This window comes from Eufriesea mexicana, unplaced genomic scaffold, assembly GCF_001483705.2.
Source record: "Eufriesea mexicana isolate 0111107269 unplaced genomic scaffold, ASM148370v2 scaffold18118, whole genome shotgun sequence".
NCBI classification, from domain to species: Eukaryota; Metazoa; Arthropoda; class Insecta; order Hymenoptera; family Apidae; genus Eufriesea; species Eufriesea mexicana.
In genome coordinates, this window is record NW_016925437.1 from 24,980 (window position 1) to 46,797 (window position 21,818).

Genomic DNA, 21,818 nt, shown 5'->3' on the forward strand with positions numbered 1-21,818 from the left:
CACGTTCAATATACATACTATATTATGTGAATACAAGCAAGTTATACATATCTTCATTACGATTAAAGAAATAAACTTAATTATGAAACATAAATTAAATATAGAAAAATGCTTATATCAATTTTAGATATTTTATTTTTCTATATACTTTCTGAAATACTATATGTAAATTTAACTTAGTAAATTAATTAATATTATAATAAATTTCTTATAAAAAAATATTATAATAAATTTCTTATATAATTTTTTATTTAATAAATTGATCACTAAATTAATGTAATTAATTTATTTTATTTTTTTACATATATTTGAGAGACATAATATAAATAAAATTTTACAAACTATAGTAATTATCATATAAATGAAAAAACTGTATACATTATAGTTGATGTAAATAAAGATTATTTATTGTTTCTAATGTTATTAATTACATTAACTACAGAACTTTACATTTTTTTGCTCATTTTTTCTTATTTATGAATTATTTTCGTTTAATTTTACGAATTTTTCTATTTTTATTCCTATTTTTTACATTGGTAATTTCATAAAAGTTACTACCAATTTTTTTCCTTTTACTAGCTCTTTCTATGGCCCGTCGTTGTTTACTTGTTAATCTTTTTACTTTTTCTACTAATGATTCTGTTTTACAAGGTATAGAAGAAATTTTAAACACACCACTGCTTGATGTAGTATCTGTGTTCAACATTTCACTGTCACTAGAATCATATTCTTTTATCTCATCATATACACTTTGCAATAAGGTATCTTTTTCTAATGGTAAACAAATTTCATCATCAGAATGTTCTTTATTTACTTCATTTCTATTTTCTAAGTACTTAATTGATTCAGTACTTTCTTTAGCTTCTATTGACATTTCTTCAAATTGTGTATTTTGTTCATTTTGAGTTTCATTGAATTTATTATCATTCGTAGCAGATAAAATACAATCAATTTCTTTTGTATCATTATCTGCTTTATCAAATTCATTACATTCGATGTATAGATCATTTTTTACATCATCACCAGAATATGGTAAACCAACCTTAATTTTTCTAAAATTTTGTATTACATGTAACTGAAATTTAAGTGACTCCTTGTTTGGTACATTTTCAGTGTTATCTATATTAATAGTGTTATCTTCTTCAATACTATTATTTTGAATAGGATGTTTGTCACTTGTTTTTGTTATTGGTTCTTCGAAGCCAGGAGGTGGGACATAAAATGGTAATTTACCACGTTGCCAGTCATTCAAAATCATTCGTGAAACAATAGTGATATCTGGTTCTCCTTTCTTTAATAATTTTCCACTTCTATGTGCTAACTTTTCTAAGAAATCAATGTGATCAACCCATTCCATAATTTTATATGTTTTACGTATATAGTCTTCCTTTACTCGTGATAATACTTCTGGAATATAATCTTCTGGATTTTGAATAAGTTCTACTCTTACTACACCTTTTAAAACTTTTTCCGTATCAGTTTCTGCTGATGGATAAACTACACCTGGACAATCTATTAGGTAAATACGTCCCATTAAAGTAATATATTGCCATACTTTTGTTTCTCCTGCTATTGGTGCTACATTACATACTTTCTTTGACCTTAGAGTATTGATGATTGAACTTTTACCTGTATTAGGATATCCAATAAAACCTACACTGATCTGTTTCTTATCAATATGTAATTTTGCAAACTGACGTAACAAATTTATTAAGGATCCTTTACCAAATGGATGTGTCATAGAAGCATGAAATGCCACTGTTGGATATTCTGCACTTAAAATTGCAACCCATCTTTGTGTTACCCATGTTGGAACAAGATCTACTTTATTTAAAATAAACATTAAATGTTTGTGAGGCTTTTCTGTTTTGAGATATTTTTCTATTGGGAATGCTCTAGTTCCTAAAGGATCTCTGGCATCCAATACTTGTAAAATAACATCGGAGGAATCGATAACTTTATATAATTCATTCCAAATTCTTTTGCTTTGTCCTGCAGACATAATCCAGTCTCTTTGACCTTCTTTGATACTAATATCTGGACGTACAAGATCAACATCCTTAGAATCTTTTTCTGTACTATATATTCTTTCCTTTTCTTCTGCTAATTTTTGTAATTCATCATATGATGATGTTGTTAAATTTGGTCTTTTCCGTACTTTTTTTGGTCCAAAAACATTTTCAAAACTTTCTGTGTCTAATAAATGTACTCTTATATTTGCAGTCTTTTGCTGAAGCAAAGTTATTGGCAATTGTGTAGGCTTCATAACAACATTATAAGGATCTTTCATTGCCTTGCCTAATTCATCTTGAAATTTTTGTAAGGCATTTTGAGAAATAACTCTTGAATTGCCAAACCACCTTTGCGAAGGCTCTACACGAGACATAGTACCAGATGGTTGCCATCCTTGGAATGGTGCTGGATTAATAATTTTTCCTGTACGATCACGTTTTGGTTTTTGATTACGATACATTTGCAACCTTTTAATGGTTGCTTTTGTTCGAACTTTTGCCACACCCTTTAATCCTTCTGTAGGCCGTTCAGGGTTCATACTGTGTCCAGAACGTTTAAATCCCTCCTTCCGAGGCATTTTATTTGTTACATGTGACTTTGTCATTTTATCTGAAAAACATTATATACTTATAATTTGATCTGAATTTATGTTATCAATGGTTTAATTAATACTGGTTTTTATTTTTCATTTTGATTTTATTATGCTTTAAATTTCATTCAATACTTTTAGTTATTTATATCTCTCCATAATTAAATACAATTATTATAAAGCATATTAAATAGTAAAAATTTGAAATTAAATCATATTTACCTTATATTTTTTGCAAATTATTATATTTTATAAATTATTTCTTACGCACATAAAAAAGTAACAAATTTGATCTATTGTAAAGGTTTAATAAAGTTTCGATAAACTTAAGGTTAAGTATATGCACATGTATATCTCGAAACAAGCCTTCACAAAAGGGGCCCCTCACACCGTTTAGTTTTCCACCATCGTTGTCAATTATAAGAGACAAGGATAGATTAGAAAGAGCTAATACTATTCCGAACACTATGTACAGAGGGGAAAGGTGTTTGAAATAATGAAGGTGGAGTGAGGGAAACTTTCTAACTCAGGAGCTTAATTTGTATAGTCTTGATCTAAGGGAATAAGATATACAGTGCTGGACAAAAGTTTTGGCACAGCATGATTGTTGTGGTACAAGTGCTTATAACTACTAAATGAACTGATTTGAAGGAAAAACTTTTTGACATATTCATTTATTATCTATTCTAGTTTTATTACATAGTAGAAGCAATAGTATAAATACATTGATTCACGAAACAATAACAAAAATGTATTTATTGAACATTTTTTGGGTGGACAAAAGTATTGGCACACGATGCTAAATGTAGTATAACCGCATTTGTTTAAAAAATTTCCGATCATCATTTTAAAATCTAGTTAGGTGACACCCCGATTGTCATTTTTAACAACAATCATCCTAAAGTTCAGTCGTCAAGCAACAGGGAAAGTATGAAAAAATAATAATGTCAAGAAAAGCGAAAGAAACGATAAGTGAAGGGAGAAAAATAATACTAAATTTATATAAAATGCGAAAATCTTATAGCGAAATATAACAAATTGTTAACAAAAGTAGTTTTACTATTAGGAGCATTGTAAAACGATTTATAAATCAATCAGATTTTGATAGTGCGAATCGAAGTGGTCATCCTCTCAAATTATCTGTTAGAGAAAAACGTAAAATTATAAACAAAGTGAAGAAAAATCCTAAATTAAACTCCTCGGAACTCAGAATGATATTAAGTAAAGAGTGTTAAAAAAAAGTAAATTCGAAAACTTTGCGGAGATATTAAAAACTACCGGGTATTCTGCTTGTGTTGTGCAAAGAAAACCATACATATCGGGAAAAAATCGAAAGATGAGGGTTGAATTTGCCAAAGAATTTATAACGAAGGATTTTACATTTTGAACCAACATACTATTTTCAGATGAAAGAAAATTTAACATATTTAAATCTGATGGTAGAATACTAGTTTGGGGAAAGCCAAATACTGAATTGGATCTACGAAATTTACAATCGAGTTGTAAAACCTGGAGGTGGTAGAGTTATGATGTGGAGTTTTATGGCAGCATCTGGAGTTGGCGAATTAATTTTTATAGATGATATTATGGGCAAATACACATATTTAAATATATTAAAACAAAATTTATTTAAAAGTGCGGAAAAATTAAATCTTCCACAGAATTTCTATTTCAAACAAGACCGCGATCCAAAGCTCACCGCTTACATTGTACGCCATTGGATCATTTATAATACTTCTCATATCCTAAATACACCACGCCAGAGTCCAGACATGAATCCTATCGAACATATCTGGATCTGGAACGAATTAGAAAAAAGGATTCGAAAATATCATATAACAAGCAAAGCAGACTTGAAGAATGTTCTTTTATAAGAATAGAATAAAATCGAGCCGGATTTTACAAAACAGTTAATAGATTCAATGTCCAAACGATTAAATTAAGTCCTTAAAAGGAAAGGAGGGCCAACTAAATATTAATATTTAATTCCAAATCATTTTTAAATGTTTTTGTTGCCAATACTTTTATTCGCCCATAAAATATTCAATAAATACATTTTTGTTATCGTTTCGTGAATCAATGTATTTATATTATTGCTTCTACTATGTAATAAAACTAGAATAGATAATAAATGAATATGTTAAAAAATTTTTCCTTCAAATCAGTTCGTTTAGTAGTTATAAGCACTTGTACTACATAACCATGCTGTGCCAATACGTTTGCCCAGCACTGTATATACATGTAGATTATAAATTATACATTACTATGAACGACATAAAAATTAAAAGTTCTTGTGCAGTTTCTTTTTGAAGTTATTATTCTGAAAGTTAGATATTTAATGTTGAATTTTGAATTGTGTTTCAATGATTACATAACGAAACCTAAAAATTATAAATTAATTGTTTGAAATATGACAAAATTAAAAGATATTAATGAGAAATTTTATAATTCGACAGTCTACTGACTTGAATTGACTTTTTTCGCAAAATATCTGTATATTCAATCGATTTTGATTTATGTAAAGTAACATATTTAAAATTATTATCTTTACAAATTGAGAATGTTACAAACTTAACAGTTTCATAGTGTTTCTATTCACAGCCTTGACAATATTTTAATATTTTTGTTTCTGATTAAAAAAAACATTTCGTATAATATGTCATGATTAGTTGACTTTTAACTTTATAATTTGATATCTTAGATACTAAAATGAAATTATGATACATGATAAACTATGGTTATACAAATTAATCTTACTCTAAAAGAACAGTATATTTAAATAATATTTGCGTGATAAAGTATTTATATAAATTATATATTATCTTAACATAATTACATTAACTTTTTAATTTAATAAAAAATGCACATGTGCATATGCACATATGTATAAAAAAGATATAACACATTATTAATCTTTTAATTAACATTTTTATATTATACATAAAGTAGATAATATTATATGTGTATATAAACATTAAAATTTTGGTAATATGAAATAATACATTACATACAATTAAGACAATTTTTTATAAAAATATAACTAAAAATATTAATGTAATGAATAAAATGTTCTTAAAATTATTATTATATGTGGAAGAGTTATTGTAATTAAAAACAATTATACCTCTTTCAGATATACTGTATTTTTAAATACATTATAAATTGTAAATTACAGATAGTTATTCATAATCAGTTATATATGTAACTTATCTCATAAATTTATCTATATAAAAATATATTTAATAAGCAAGACTTTTTTTAAGAAGGTACCAATATATTATAAAAGTAGTACAATATACACTTATAAACATATTATCTCAGATATTTCATTTTTCAACATAAATACTTTTAATTAATTAAACATATATAAATAAAGCAACAACACAATTATATTTATTTTTGTTATAAAAAAATTATTTAGATTATTCAGTGTAAAAATACAGCCTTACTATATCCAAATATAGCAGATATCCACTTAAAATGAAAACATCATTGTTTAAATAATGTAAATATTTTCTTTCTAAAAAGAGTGGAAAATTAATTATTTACAAGCATATTTTATAATTTTCTCCATAATTTTCTATTTTATTTTATTTATAATTACTTTATTTATAATTATTTTATTTATAATTTTTTTATTTTTTCTCTGATGAAGTTTTCCATTTCATTACTAAGTTTTATAAATGCTTACATTACTTATAATATGACCTAATAGAATAAATATATTTTATATTTCAATTTTTATCTTTATAATATTGAACCATATAGTTCTTATAATATACTTTATTTCAAAATAAGACATCTGTATCTTGATAATTGATAACTAATATTTTCTGTTTTGATATGATAGTTTTTTATTTCATAATTTTTTTTTTGGTAGTTATATAATTCATCATGAAATCAATTCATTAGTTTATGACATATAATATATATATTGTTATTCAAAGTTTTTAAGGTGATTTGAAATTTATTTTTGTTGTATGTCTAGAAAAATATATCATATTTGATATATTTAAAAAAAAATCTTAAAAATTAGTAAATTAGGCAATTCTGCCCTTGAAGAATAATCTTACTGCTTTAAAAATAATTATGAAACATGAAAATTCAATTCCAAAGCTTGTATCATAGCCCATAGTATGTCCATAGCATCCCCATATCCATAAATTTTATATCTCTTTCAATTATTATTATCAATAAAGGTGAATTTTGAATTATCTTAAAAGGATCACATAAGATTTAAGTAAATCTACATATTATAGACTAATGATATGCACTCAAAATTATTATGAAGTATGTATATATATATTTAACATTTACTATATGCAAATTTAAGTTCTAAATTATAAATTATAAATTTATAATTTGGACAAAATACATATTACAATTGTAAAATGAACGTATATTTTTAAATATTAAATAATTTAAATTTGACACTTAAAAATTATTCAATTATATTTTAATAAATAGAATCCATTGCACAGATAAAATTTTATAAATGAAAAACGTGTAATATAATACTTATATTTTCCATTTTTATATTCTACAATAATGTATGAATATGTAATATATTCTACATTGGTACTGCATATTGTTTATCAACTTTCTTACTAATAAAAATTATACAGTTTTTGTAATGTAGGAACAAAAAGTTATTGTGTTGATACAATAATATTTAGGATGAATTATTATGATTAAAATGGACTTTTATCACAGTAATGTTATATGTAACTGCATATAATTATTTTATTAACTTCATACAAAATTAAAGATATTTGACAAATAACTCTAAAACTTCAAATTTTTAATTATTGTATTTCATATTTTATAAACTAGTTTTCTAATATTTCGTACATTAATTGATAAACGTAATAAACTATGTATTATAACAAATTATACGTTGAATTATGATATAACAAACAAATTTTATTTAAAAAAGTTCGCAAAATGTAAGAATATCTTGCAAAATAAAATAAACAAATTATATATTTATTATATATATATATTAACGTTCATCATCATAAATATGAAAACTGTTATAATATATAAGATATAATAGTAATCTTTCTTTTTTATAAGTTTAGAAATATTAGTTTGTAGGAATTATGAATTTACAACTTACTAAATTCATAGTAATTAAAATTAAATTAAGTGTTGTAGAACACAAATAGATTTATTATTGATACCACGGATAATATATCTTTTTAAATTGGAAAGACTATCATTAAATAGATAGCAATAAGTAATAAGCATATTATCAGGTGTCCAAAAAAGATTGACTTTCCAAATTATTATTATGATGTCAATCATAATAAAAATGTAAAGGTAAGGCAGTTAAGGATGAGTTGATCTTTATATTATATTATCTTGTAAATTTTTTAATAAAAATGGTTTTATGATAGAGTGATTTTCATCATGAATGCAACAATATAGTATTGTTTGTGAATAAATAGTCACATATTTCATGCAATCATCTTTGTCAATCTCTTTCTTCTTATGAATTTATTACCTAATTAATCATTAGAAATAGAAAAGAAAAGAATTATTATTATTGGATTTTTTCAAAATTATTGATTTTGATGAATTATAAGTAATGAAACTGCAATATAAGCGAGTTTGGATCTATTAATTAATTTTTAAGATTTTTATCATTGTTAAACTGTTGAATAGAACATAGATAGAATAGACAGATATTTGTTAAAAAAAGCTTACTTATGAACTTATATTAACTTATGAAAATTTTCTTAGATTATAGGAAGCCTTTTATATTATTTATTTTATGCATATTTCTTGGACACCTAATGTCTCACATAAAAATAGATATGCTGTTCTCATTAATAATATTATACTTTTAAGTATCAATCTAAAGGCAATAAATAATTGTAGAATAATATTTCAATATACATATCTGAAATAATTATTCAATTCTTTTTTTTATAGAAGTATTTGCAAATTTTATTTGATAATTTTTTAATATTATATATTTATGGATTATACGTTATATATAATCCATTCATTTCATATTATATATTTAAATTTATACGCTCATTAAGTTTGTACTCTTTATTAACAACATAAAAGTTATGTTTTTCTCCAAGTAAACCCCATATAACTGCAACATTTTCAATGATTAAATTAAAAGGAATTGTTAGTAATGCTCCACATATACATGCTATAAATCGAAAAATACTGAATCGGTATAAAGAAAATGATTTAATTACTCCAAAAACATACATATAGATATTCATTGCACCAATGAAAGCACATAGGAAATCTATAAATGGTGGGCATGTAATGGGATAAATTCCAGCTAATACAATATTTGAAGTAGAAAGAGGCAAAGTTATCCATGAATAACAAGATATGCCTAAAAGCAGCTTTTTATTCAATGGAATAGCTTTGGAATGTACAACAAGTAATATACCTTGTAACCATCTTTTTCTTTGTTGCACAAAGTCCCACACTGTAAATGGTGATTTTTCCCACATTTCACCATCCACAAAATTAAATGTATAACCCAGGGTAAATGCTTTCATTGCAAAGAAACAATCTTCTGCAACAGATCCATCTAATCCATTGTTGAAGGAAACTTGTCTTTCTGCATACATTTGAGAAACAACATAAGAACCTTTCATACTAAAGAAAGGTTTATGAAACATTGTGAATTGTAACCGTAATTTTCCCATATCATCTGCTACTCTAAAACTGTCTGCTAAAGTAGTAATCCAATTAACAACATCTTCATTCGCATATGTTATCAACCCTTGCCCAAACTGATGTTTTCCATCCAATACAAAATTTAATATTCCACGAATGGAATTTTCAGTTAATAATGTTTCTTCATCAAGATGTACAATCCAATCATTATCTCCTAATTCATTTACTGAATTTTCTAAGCAATATTGTAAAGCACGAGCTTTAAACAAAGCACCACTACTTGTACGATAGTTTGGTGGTACAACAATTTCTTTGATTCTTCTATGAAGCTGTAATCCAATTGGTTGATCACTAACTACTTCTATTTGAAAGTTTTCCAAACCAGTTTCTATGCACTTATTTAAATTTCTTTCCACATTTTCTTTCACTAATTGTGGGTAATCTCCACGTGTTACTATTCTAATACAAACAAATGGTGCAAGTAATGGGGAACCTTGCAAAACAACTTTATCTGGGAATACATTATATATTGTTAATCCCACAAAGTTAAACAAAACTTGAGGGAAAGAAAGAAATGTAAATGTTCGTAGCAAGTATAATGTGAGGGCACCAAAAAATCCATATTGGACCCATGGATCAAATGTTTCCTTTTTATTATCACTCCAGCTAAGTCCTCCAGTAATCAGTTCAAAAATAATTATGACAATAAGCATTAAACAACAGTGTAAGATATGTTTTGTAATACTGCTCAACATCATTCCTGCAAAATAAAATGAAATAAATTAGTTATTATAAACATATTACTTTAAAGTATAAGCTAATATGAATAGATTATTAATTATAAGTAATTAATAATTATAAACATATATTTTATATGAATCCAAAATATCAATAACTTTAGTATAACATAACTTTTGAATTTAATAATTATTTTTTAATAAAATGTGAGAATATTTTCATATAATTAGCTGTTTAAGAAATAATAAATGAATAATTGATTAACAATTATAAAAAAATAAAGCAATATTTGGAAATTAAATTAATCTTTACATAAAAACACATATTGAGATAATACTGAGTTATAAGTAATGATTAATAATTTCTATTATTATTTACATATAAATAAAAAACAACTTTCATGATCATAAATATAAATGTGTTTAAATATTTTTTAAAATTATATATTGTATTCAACGAGTACTGATCTGTAGTTTCTTATACATTTCTTTCCATATTTATTTACATTAGCAATATCATTCTTTTTTGTTTCTGATTTCTATTTCCTTTATATCAATTTAAAATGTTAATCTCTATGACTTTATCATGACATTAAGATATCAAATCTTTAAGAAAGTATTCTAAAATCTTGATTAAATAATGAACAATTTCAAATTTTGGTTCAAAGGAATGATAAATTAGTGATATATGTTTAAAATGTCATTATTTAATTATTTAATTAATTTATCAAAATGTTATCTTATTTATATACCTTTTTTATGCAGCCAATATTAGTAAAACAAACTGTTAAAAAAATATATTTCTCGGTTCATTGCCCATGGAAATAAATAACGTAAATGAATAACAAAAATAATAATCTATCCAGTATGAACCAAAAATATTTTCATAATTTCAACAACGCGTCACGAACATTGATTTCCGTTGACTCAAAGAATGACTTAGATTCTAACATTCTTCGATTGTTTTATACGGGAAATGACTACTATCAATACGAGATAAGAAAATCAAATCAACCTATGAAATCAATCTATAAAATTGTAATAAATATCGAAATTTGACATTAAGGTAGTACCAGCTCAATAATAATGCAGGCGCCAATTCTTTCTTTTTTGAGTATTTTTAATGTCTAAAATAAACTCCTATCATTGGTTAATACTACTTATATAAATAAAATTAAATACATAATTTTTCTAATATTTTTACTATTTTATTATATATGAAAATGTTGTTTATTTGTATATTGCTTTTGAAAATGAATAAATGCAATCACAGATCATTGAAAACATTGCAACAATTTAATAATGAAAGTAAAACAAGAACGAAAACTGATCATATCAACAAAAATCTTCGGTTGGATTTCCAATGTATATATTAAAATCATTAAATAGTTATGTTAAGAAAATTAAAGTAAATTTTAAACTTTAATTAATATCTAACTATAAGTTAACTTACCGATTTATTTAAATATAATAGTAAAAGTTATAACAAATATAAATAAAATAATATTTAATTTATATAGAGTAAAAATGAATGATAATTATACCTTCATTTAATAGAAATTTTTGTACGTTGCAAATATTACATATCAATTTTTTCTATTATGTAATTTCATATTATTACACAAATTAAAATTATATAAGGTAGAAGCTTTATATTATATTTATATACACATTAGATGGCATTTCAGTAGCTATCAAACAGATGTTTCCTTTCTGTCTTGTTAGGTTTTCTATGTTCTTTACCTTTGATCAACGAGTCGAAGTGAACGTACTTTTCTTCTTAAGCGTGTAACACGTTTCGTGTCGTAAGACTTAAAGGTAAATATCCATATTTAACGGTAATATTTGTTAAATAATATTGTGAATTTTAAGTATACTATATAATTATACATTAAATAATACAATTTATTTATAAAATAATATATTATAATATAAGATGATACACGATCCAATTTATCGTTCAGTGTTCACGTGCGTCAAATTTTTTTTTATTATGATACGAAGTTTTAATATTTATTATTAAGATCGAATAATTTATTATAATATTAAGAAATGGGATAACATGTTTATTTATTTTCTAAATTTTAGTATTTAAATGTTGTTTAATTGTCTACTGAATAAAAATATTACACATGTACTTACAATTAGTGATAAATTTGTTAGCATACAATCAGTTTTAACCTATAGTTAATAATATATAAAATGTAAAAATAGTATTCAACATAATGAAACGTAAAATGTTATATTTAGATTCACTTTGATCATAGTATATTTCCAATGTTATTTTACTTAATGTCTAATGTTATTTTCTTTTAAAAACTTATGTATATGATGATTTAAATATTCACCATCTTTCGACTGAAAACTGTGATGGTAAATTTCACTGAAAATGATTAATTAATATATGTAATGAAATATAAATTTAAAACAGAATTTGAAGAATATTTTTTATTTCAGAATGCGTTACGTGGCCGCTTATCTTTTAGCAGCTTTAGGAGGAAAAGTTTCTCCTAGTCAAAACGATATTGAGAAAATTTTGTCATCCGTTGGGATTGAAGCAGATGGTGAAAAACTTAAAACAGTCATTACAGAATTAAATGGAAAATCAATTGATGAACTTATTCGTCAAGGTATAGTTCCTTTGTAGATTTTAATACTAAATTAATATTTAAATAAATACCGATGTGAAATATGTTTTTATTAATACTTCAGCATTTTTATTATGTTTCATGCTAATATCAATTAAGGAAATGATTAATTTTATTTCTTTTAAATATAAAATAAGAGACAATTTGAAATTTTCATTGAATTAATCAAAAATTATTTTTTTTTTTTTATTGATACAAAGAAGGAAAATATTTGATATTTTAATAAACTTAGTCCATATTTTACTAAAAAGATTTTTAATTTTTCCAGGATGTGAAAAATTATTATCTATGCCAGTTGGTGGTAGTGTAACTGTTAGTACAGATGCAGCACCAGCTGGAGCTGCTGCTGCTCCAGTTGAGGAAAAGAAAGGTAAGTATAAATGTACATTATAGTAAAAAATTATTATAAAAATTATTAACGTAATTACTTATTCACAGAAGAGAAAAAACCAGCAAAAGAGGAATCTGAGTCAGAAGATGATGATATGGGTTTTGGTCTCTTTGATTAAAACAATCAATGATATCTGTATAATAAATTTTTATAAAACATGTATTATACAGTTTTAACATAATTACTTGAAATAAATTGTATTTTTAATTTATTAATACTATATCTATTTAATATTAATACTTATTTATAAACAAGAATATTTTATGTCTAAATCGTTACTAGTAAGGATTTCAAAACGATTTTTTGAATAAACGTTGTAGTACGTTGTAGTAAACCTTGATAATTTGTTTGCAATTTAAAGCGTTAAATTTTTGTTAAATCATAAGATTATGATAGAATTTCTGATCTTGTAATTTTAATAAGTTGTTGAAAAAGAAAATTGAGAATTTGAGGGTTTTAACGTGAGTTAATTTGAATTTTACATTACATAAGGAAAGATGCATGTATGAATGTACGATAGAAAATATATGCTACATATATAATCGTGCGCCGTTGCGGCTTCATTCACGGTAAGGAGTGGGGGATGAGAATTGTAGAAAGGAAGGGGTGGTGTTCGCGAGATTTACCACAAAATCTAGTTGTGTGTATTCTTACGCTGATGAACATTTAAATCAATGTGACTATAACAATAATCGTAAACATTCGATATTCTGTTATGTGTTTTGCATAATGTTACTATTTTGATGCGTTTACAAACGTTTGGCAATATCAGAATATAGGATCGATCGGAACACTTTTGTACTTGAGGAACTATTTTTAGACAGAGGGGCGGTCATTGGCGGCCATGATGGGTGTCAGCGGCAAGTAGTGACGGCATTCACTTTGCGTCAGTTGGTTTTGTGCGCTGATGGTTGGACTGAGGTTTTCTGGTTGAGAAGCGCACCATAAGCCAAAACAGTTGTACATAGGAACGATAGACAGCCGCGATAGATTTTTGATTAGGTAACCGCGGCTGGAAAACCTCGACAAATTTTGAAAAATATCAGAAAAATGACGCAGTTACTACCCATAAGGTTTCAAGAACATCTTCAGGTAGGTGACCTGCTTTCGTACCCGGTTCTTTTATTATTTCGACACGTCGTCAAATATCTGTTTTCACAAACTGTATTTTCAATTTCATTGCGGATTTCTAACGTTTTTTTTTGGTAAGTCTCGTTACTACCACTTATTATTCTAACAAAAAGACGTAAGTTCCGTTAAAATCGTTTTGAATTGATATTACTTTGACAGGTATAATACAATCGCATGTGTCTTTATTTGTATAAATTTTAATCAATTTGAATATACGTTCGTAATAGAATACGTAGAGGTTAATTAATCATGGTATTATTCTATGTGGCAATGTTGGCGAAAAAAATAAATTGATTTTTTTTTATCAACGAGGGCCACGTCTACTCGTCATATACGCCCCTTATTTCCGTCTTTATATATCATGAATTTTCTAATTAAAATATTCGTTATTTCTTGACTTTTGTAATAAGTGATAGTGAGTTGCGATTTTTCATGAAATAAATTTGAGTGGAATGGTGTATCATTATATATTTTTTATTTTATTTTTTAGATAAACTATATTTGACTTATCTATTCCTCTTTACCTTATACATGTTCTTTTATACATATTCTTTTTAAAATTAATTTTTAGTGGAAAATGTAATTTAGCTCATTAGTAACAGTTTTAATGAAACCAAAATAGATATGGGATATTTTTATATTATATCAGTATATCAGTTATAACTTTTAAATATTGTTAATAAATAAAATGTTCAGTTTGAAATAAAAAATTTGATTATACTATATTAGAAATTTTTCTTCGTATCAAGTATTAATTTTGATTGATTGATATTTAAAACATTAATATTTAAATATTTTTCATAAAATTCTAGTTATAATAATTAATGTTACCTTCAAAGTACATTAAATATAAAAAAATCAAATTAAATAAATGCTTAATAATTTCACAATTTATTGTGTTATTTGTCTTTCTTATAGCTTACAGCTGTTGGAATTAATGCAAACAATGTCAGCTTTAATACTCTTACTATGGAATCAGATAAATTTATTTGTGTTCGGGAGAAAGTTGGGGATACTGCACAGGTAGTTATTATTGATATGAATGATTCTGCAAATCCTGTCAGAAGACCTATTTCTGCAGATTCTGCAATCATGAATCCTGCAAGTAAAGTAATTGCTTTAAAAGGTAATAACTAATGTTTTTTACATAAAGAATGTGCAACGTGGTAATAGACTTATCATATTTTATTTTTATTATTAGGAATGAAAACTCTTCAGATTTTTAACATAGAAATGAAATCAAAAATGAAAGCTCACACAATGACAGAGGATGTAGTATTTTGGAAGTGGATATCGTTAAATACTTTAGCATTGGTAACAGAGACTGCTGTTTATCATTGGTCTATGGAAGGAGAATCAACACCAAATAAAATGTTTGACCGACATTGTTCATTAAATGGCTGTCAAATAATTAATTATAGAACTGATCCAAAACAAACATGGCTATTATTGATTGGTATTTCTGCCCAGCATAATAGAGTAGTTGGTGCTATGCAACTTTATTCCGTTGAAAGAAAGTGTTCTCAACCAATTGAAGGACATGCTGCTTCCTTTGCCCAATTTAAAATGGAAGGAAATGCAGAAGCAAGTAATTTATTTTGTTTTGCTGTTAGAACAGTACAAGGTGCAAATCTTCATATTATTGAAGTTGGTCAACCTCCTGCTGGTAATCACCCTTTTCCAAAGAAAGCAGTGGATGTTTTTTTTCCACCAGAAGCTGCAAATGACTTTCCTGTTGCTATGCAAGTCAGTTCAAAGTATGATGTTATATATTTAATAACAAAATACGGTTATATACATATGTATGATATTGAATCTGCTACTTGTATATTTATGAATCGCATATCTGGAGAAACTATTTTTGTCACTGCACCACATGAAGCATCTGGTGGTATAATAGGAGTAAATCGGAAAGGCCAGGTATTATCTGTATCTGTTGATGAAGAAAACATAATTCCATATATAAATGGAGTACTGCAAAATTCTGAACTTGCATTGCGAATGGCTGTAAGAAATAATTTATCAGGAGCTGAAGATTTATTTGTTAGGAAATTTAATTTGCTTTTTCAAAATGGTCAATATGCAGAAGCAGCCAAAGTTGCAGCAAATGCTCCAAAAGGAATTCTTCGAACACCGGCAACTATTCAACGGTTCCAACAGGTACCAACTACGCAAGGACAAACATCGCCCTTATTGCAATATTTTGGAATACTTTTAGATCAAGGACAATTGAATAAATATGAATCTTTGGAATTATGTCGTCCAGTGCTTGTGCAAGGTCGTAAGCAACTTCTTGAAAAATGGTTAAAGGAAGATAAATTAGAATGTAGTGAAGAATTAGGTGACTTAGTGAAGCAAGCTGACCCAACTTTAGCGCTTAGTGTTTATTTAAGAGCTAATGTCCCTAACAAAGTCATACAATGTTTTGCAGAAACTGGTCAATTCCAGAAAATTGTGTTATATGCTAAGAAGGTTTCTTATACCCCTGATTATATATTTTTGTTAAGAAATGTCATGAGAATTAATCCAGATCAGGGTGTAGCATTTGCCCAGATGTTGGTCCAAGATGATGAACCATTAGCTGATATTAATCAGATTGTGGATATATTTATGGAACAAAACATGGTTCAACAGTGTACAGCATTTTTATTGGATGCTTTGAAAAATAATCGGCCAAGCGAAGGAGCTTTACAAACTCGACTTTTAGAAATGAATTTAATGTCTGCTCCACAAGTTGCTGATGCAATCTTAGGAAACCAAATGTTTACTCATTATGACAGAGCTCATATTGCACAATTATGTGAAAAAGCCGGCTTATTGCAACGTGCTTTGGAACATTATACTGATTTATATGACATTAAGAGAGCTGTAGTACATACACATTTACTTTCTCCAGATTGGCTTGTTGGATTTTTTGGAACATTATCTGTTGAAGATTCTTTGGAATGTTTGAAGGCAATGTTAACTGCTAACATAAGACAGAATTTACAAATATGTATCCAAATAGCAACAAAGTATCATGAACAGTTGACTACTAAAGCATTAATAGGTATTTATAATTTGGTGTTATTTTAATCATATATTTGTATTATTTATTATGTATTGATTTATTTCTTTAATATTGTTATTAGTAATTACTTACTACTTTTAGATCTATTTGAAAGTTTTAAGTCATATGAGGGACTGTTTTATTTCTTGGGATCTATTGTTAACTTCAGTCAAGATCAAGAAGTACATTTCAAATACATACAAGCAGCTTGTAAAACTGGACAAATTAAAGAAGTTGAACGAATTTGTAGAGAAAGTAACTGTTACAACCCAGAACGTGTAAAAAATTTCCTCAAAGAAGCAAAATTATCTGATCAGTTACCTTTGATCATTGTTTGTGACCGATTTGATTTTGTACATGATCTTGTATTGTATCTTTATCGGAATAATTTACAAAAATATATAGAAATTTATGTCCAAAAAGTAAGTTTTTTTATTCATATATATTAAATTTAATAAACATATTTATTTAATATTCATAATCATAGTGAATTTTATAATATAATTATTAACTATAAATTTTAATTTATTACAATCATGGTTTAATTTTAGGTAAATCCGTCACGTTTACCAGTTGTAGTGGGTGGTTTGTTGGATGTAGATTGTTCAGAGGATATAATAAAAAATTTAATTCTTGTGGTACGTGGTCAATTCTCTACTGATGAACTTGTGGGAGAAGTTGAGAAAAGAAACCGTTTGAAGCTTTTACTTCCATGGCTGGAATCTCGTGTACATGAAGGTTGTGTTGAACCTGCAACACATAATGCACTAGCAAAAATATACATCGACAGTAATAATAATCCAGAAAGATTTCTTAAGTAAGTAAATATAAATATATTCTAACATGAAAAAAGTATATTATGTAAAATGTTAAAACTAGTCACTTTATTAAGTGATTTTAATTTTACAGAGAAAATCAGTTTTATGATAGTAGGGTAGTAGGAAAATATTGTGAAAAACGTGATCCACATTTAGCATGTATTGCATATGAGCGTGGTCAATGTGATCGAGAATTGATAAGCGTATGTAACGAAAATAGTCTTTTTAAAAGTGAAGCAAGATATTTGGTGAGACGTAGAGATCCAGATTTTTGGGCAGAGGTTCTTCTTGAAAGCAATCCTTATAAAAGACCCTTGATCGATCAGGTTAGTAATCATTTTCTTTTCTTTTTTTTTCTTTTTTGTAGTATCCATTGAAAATTTGTTTTCAAGCTCTTAGTTATAATTACATGTAATTGCCATAAAATTAATATGAAATTTTGATTATAGGTTGTACAAACAGCTTTGTCAGAAACACAAGATCCTGAAGATATATCAGTCACTGTTAAAGCATTTATGACCGCTGACTTACCTAATGAATTAATTGAGCTCCTTGAAAAAATTGTACTCGACAGTAGCGTATTTAGCGATCATCGCAATTTACAAAATCTTTTGATTCTAACGGCAATAAAGGCTGATCGAACGCGTGTTATGGAATATATTAACAGATTGGATAATTATGATGCTCCTGATATTGCTAACATTGCTATTAACAATGAGTTATATGAAGAGGCTTTTGCCATTTTTAAGAAATTCGATGTCAATACATCAGCTATTCAAGTTTTAATCGAGCAAGTTAATAATTTAGACAGAGCTTACGAATTCGCTGAAAGGTGAGGTACCGTAAATTAAATTCATAAATAATGACTATTGTATATGAGATATCGCGCATAATAATATATTATATTACAATGTAATTGATTAAATAATTAGTTACGGTTTATTTTTTAAAAATTCATGGCATCTGGTTTTCATAGATGCAATGAACCGCCAGTGTGGTCCCAATTAGCCAGAGCACAATTACAACAAGGTTTAGTTAAAGAAGCCATAGATAGTTTTATTAAAGCAGATGATCCATCAGCGTATGTAGATGTAGTAGAAACTGCTCATCGAACTTCTCACTGGGAGGATTTGGTTCGTTACTTGCAAATGGCTCGTAAAAAAGCTCGTGAATCTTTTATTGAAAGTGAATTAATTTACGCATATGCAAGGACTAACAGACTTGCAGATCTTGAAGAATTTATTTCTGGCCCTAATCATGCTGACATACAAAAGGTTTCAATTTTTTTTTGTATATTACACACCCAGTATTTATTTATTCATTATATTTGAACAGAAACATCTATATTTATAAATGTAAATTTATATTATTCACTTTTAGATCGGTGATAGATGTTTTGACGATAAAATGTATGATGCTGCTAAACTTTTGTACAATAATGTATCTAATTTTGCACGATTAGCTATTACGCTTGTTCATTTGAAAGAATTTCAAGGAGCCGTTGATAGTGCTCGTAAAGCAAATTCAACACGTACTTGGAAGGAAGTTTGTTTTGCTTGTGTGGATAGCGGTGAATTTAGACTAGCGCAAATGTGCGGATTACATATAGTCGTACATGCTGATGAATTAGAAGATTTAATTAATTATTATCAAGATCGAGGGCATTTCGAGGAACTTATTAATTTGTTGGAAGCTGCTTTAGGACTTGAAAGAGCACATATGGGAATGTTTACTGAATTAGCTATACTTTATAGCAAATACAAACCTCAACGAATGAGAGAACATCTTGAACTTTTTTGGTCTCGAGTTAATATACCAAAGGTATACTATTAATTACATCAAGAATATTTGAATATGAACAAATGTGAAAAAATATTGTTTGTATTAATAAAATTGACAGGTACTTCGTGCAGCGGAGCAAGCGCATCTATGGGCAGAACTTGTATTTTTATACGATAAATATGATGAATACGACAATGCAGTTCTTGCATTGATGCAACATCCCACTGAAGCATGGCGAGAAGGACATTTCAAAGATGTGATTACTAAAGTAGCAAATGTTGAACTTTATTATAAAGCTATACAGTTTTATGTCGAATATAAACCCCTACTTTTAAATGATATATTACTTGTACTTGCACCACGCATGGATCATACGAGAGCGGTCGCATATTTTAAGAGAACAGGGCATTTACAACTTGTAAAACCATACTTGAGGTCAGTTCAAGCATTAAATAATAAGGCAATTAACGAGGCATTAAACGGTCTACTTATCGACGAAGAAGATTATCAAGGACTCAGAACATCAATTGATGCATTCGATAATTTTGATAATATTGCACTAGCACAACAATTGGAAAAACATGAATTAATCGAATTTAGAAGAATTGCCGCATACTTATACAAAGGAAATAATAGATGGAAACAATCTGTAGAATTGTGTAAAAAAGATCGACTGTTCAGGTAAATTACTTTAAAATTTTTATTTTATGATTTTTATTAATACGAAATTCCTTTTTATTCGATTCTTTATTATTTATTTATATTTCCATTATTTTATGATTTAATTGTACTATTAACTAGAGATGCTATGGAATACGCAGCAGAATCTCGCAATTCCGAAGTTGCTCAAGAATTACTGGAATGGTTCTTAGAAAGAGGATCGAAAGATTGTTTTGCAGCCTGTTTATTTCACTGTTATGACTTGCTTCATCCAGATGTTATTCTAGAACTTGCGTGGAGACATCATATTTTACATTTTGCTATGCCCTATCTTATACAAGTCGCACGAGAGTATATCACTAAGGTAACATCACTTAAAATATAATATATCGAATTATTGACATTTTAAATTTATGTTAACATTCTTTCTTAATAGGTTGATAAACTAGAGGAAGCCGAAAGTCGGCGTATGGAAGAAACTGATCATCAAGAACACAAACCTATGATTATGCGTAAGTTTTTTATACCCGTTTTTATTATTTTAGAGAGAATCAATTTTGTAGATTGAAATGATAGGCATTTTTTAAGAATTTATTAGGATATAATATACTATAATAAATTTTTTTATGCATATATTATATACGAATCGTAAAAATTTGGCCTATGTAAAATGAACATTTTTTTTGCCAATTACATACAAAGTTAGATAATTTATTAGAATATTTCTAAAATTCCTAAATTGTTGAAGAATGCCTAATTTTTGTTGCATTATATAAAATACTTTCTTAACAAAGTATAATTATATATATACTTTGTGATATCGTACGCATTTTTATTTGCAGCCGAGCCTCAGTTAATGTTAACAGCAGGACCAGGTATGATGGCACCTGGTTATGCACCACAAGGTGTATATGGAGCACCACCACAAAACGTTTATGCACCAACCGCAGCGGCGTACCAGGCTTATGGTATGTGAAACACAATGTGCAACACATTCAATAACAGAGATCAACAAAATCTACTTTTCTATAATATCTAGGTAGAACAAGTATTTCAATAGCTCACAATTATTATTAAATGCTAAAATAACATCATTAAAAAAAAAGTGTTGCCGCAAAATAATTGTAACATAAATAAAAATAATGAATTCAAAGTAAACTACAAAATATTTAAGCGCGAATTTCTAGTTTATGAGTAACATTTATAAAATAATTAATTTACTGTTAAAGTAATTAAAGAGTACACATTGATTATTATTTACGAAAAAAGAAAATAATCATAATAAAAACAAAAAATACTTAAATATTTTGAGAATATACAACATATAATAAATTCTTAAACAAGTA

General features: G+C 26.8%; 4 protein-coding genes across 4 annotated transcripts; 2 read left to right on the top strand and 2 right to left on the bottom strand.

Moving 5' to 3' along the window:
* Nucleotides 1-465: 465 nt before the first annotated feature.
* Nucleotides 466-3,145, bottom strand: Ns2 (nucleostemin 2). The gene is made up of 2 exons (XM_017909445.1): nucleotides 2,825-3,145; nucleotides 466-2,622 (listed from the first exon to the last, which is right to left on the bottom strand). The coding sequence occupies exon 2, from the start codon at nucleotides 2,615-2,617 to the stop codon at nucleotides 482-484; it is 2,136 nt and encodes a 711-aa protein (XP_017764934.1). The 5' UTR covers nucleotides 2,618-2,622; nucleotides 2,825-3,145; the 3' UTR covers nucleotides 466-481.
* Nucleotides 3,146-8,622: 5,477 nt separating this feature from the next.
* Nucleotides 8,623-11,578, bottom strand: egh (beta-1,4-mannosyltransferase egh). The gene is made up of 2 exons (XM_017909441.1): nucleotides 11,538-11,578; nucleotides 8,623-10,016 (listed from the first exon to the last, which is right to left on the bottom strand). The coding sequence occupies exon 2, from the start codon at nucleotides 10,012-10,014 to the stop codon at nucleotides 8,623-8,625; it is 1,392 nt and encodes a 463-aa protein (XP_017764930.1). The 5' UTR covers nucleotides 10,015-10,016; nucleotides 11,538-11,578.
* A 139-nt stretch (nucleotides 11,579-11,717) lies between these two features.
* RpLP2 (ribosomal protein LP2) lies at nucleotides 11,718-13,177 on the top strand. The gene is made up of 4 exons (XM_017909446.1): nucleotides 11,718-11,811; nucleotides 12,451-12,623; nucleotides 12,910-13,011; nucleotides 13,080-13,177. The coding sequence occupies exons 2-4, from the start codon at nucleotides 12,452-12,454 to the stop codon at nucleotides 13,148-13,150; spliced, it is 345 nt and encodes a 114-aa protein (XP_017764935.1). The 5' UTR covers nucleotides 11,718-11,811; nucleotide 12,451; the 3' UTR covers nucleotides 13,151-13,177.
* Nucleotides 13,178-13,642: 465 nt separating this feature from the next.
* Chc (clathrin heavy chain) lies at nucleotides 13,643-21,645 on the top strand. Its single transcript, XM_017909448.1, has 13 exons — nucleotides 13,643-14,124; nucleotides 15,082-15,289; nucleotides 15,365-17,212; nucleotides 17,315-17,634; nucleotides 17,764-18,029; nucleotides 18,122-18,356; nucleotides 18,480-18,862; nucleotides 19,007-19,304; nucleotides 19,411-19,851; nucleotides 19,931-20,493; nucleotides 20,614-20,836; nucleotides 20,909-20,984; nucleotides 21,315-21,645. Exons 1-13 carry the CDS (start codon nucleotides 14,083-14,085, stop codon nucleotides 21,446-21,448), a joined length of 5,037 nt encoding a protein of 1,678 aa, XP_017764937.1. The 5' UTR covers nucleotides 13,643-14,082; the 3' UTR covers nucleotides 21,449-21,645.
* The last annotated feature ends 173 nt before the right edge of the window (nucleotides 21,646-21,818 follow it).

Coding starts and splice junctions, on each gene's coding strand:
- RpLP2 (XM_017909446.1), top strand. CDS start 12,452: ATGCGTTACGTGGCCGCTTATCTTTTAGCAGCTTTAGGAGGAAAAGTT. Junction 12,624..12,909: donor TGATGAACTTATTCGTCAAG/GTATAGTTCCTT, acceptor TAATTTTTCCAG/GATGTGAAAAATTATTATCT. Junction 13,012..13,079: donor TCCAGTTGAGGAAAAGAAAG/GTAAGTATAAAT, acceptor ACTTATTCACAG/AAGAGAAAAAACCAGCAAAA.
- Chc (XM_017909448.1), top strand. CDS start 14,083: ATGACGCAGTTACTACCCATAAGGTTTCAAGAACATCTTCAG. Junction 17,635..17,763: donor TAGAAATTTATGTCCAAAAA/GTAAGTTTTTTT, acceptor GTTTAATTTTAG/GTAAATCCGTCACGTTTACC. Junction 20,985..21,314: donor ACACAAACCTATGATTATGC/GTAAGTTTTTTA, acceptor TTTTATTTGCAG/CCGAGCCTCAGTTAATGTTA.
- Ns2 (XM_017909445.1), bottom strand. CDS start 2,617: ATGACAAAGTCACATGTAACAAATAAAATGCCTCGGAAGGAGGGATTT.
- egh (XM_017909441.1), bottom strand. CDS start 10,014: ATGATGTTGAGCAGTATTACAAAACATATCTTACACTGTTGTTTAATG.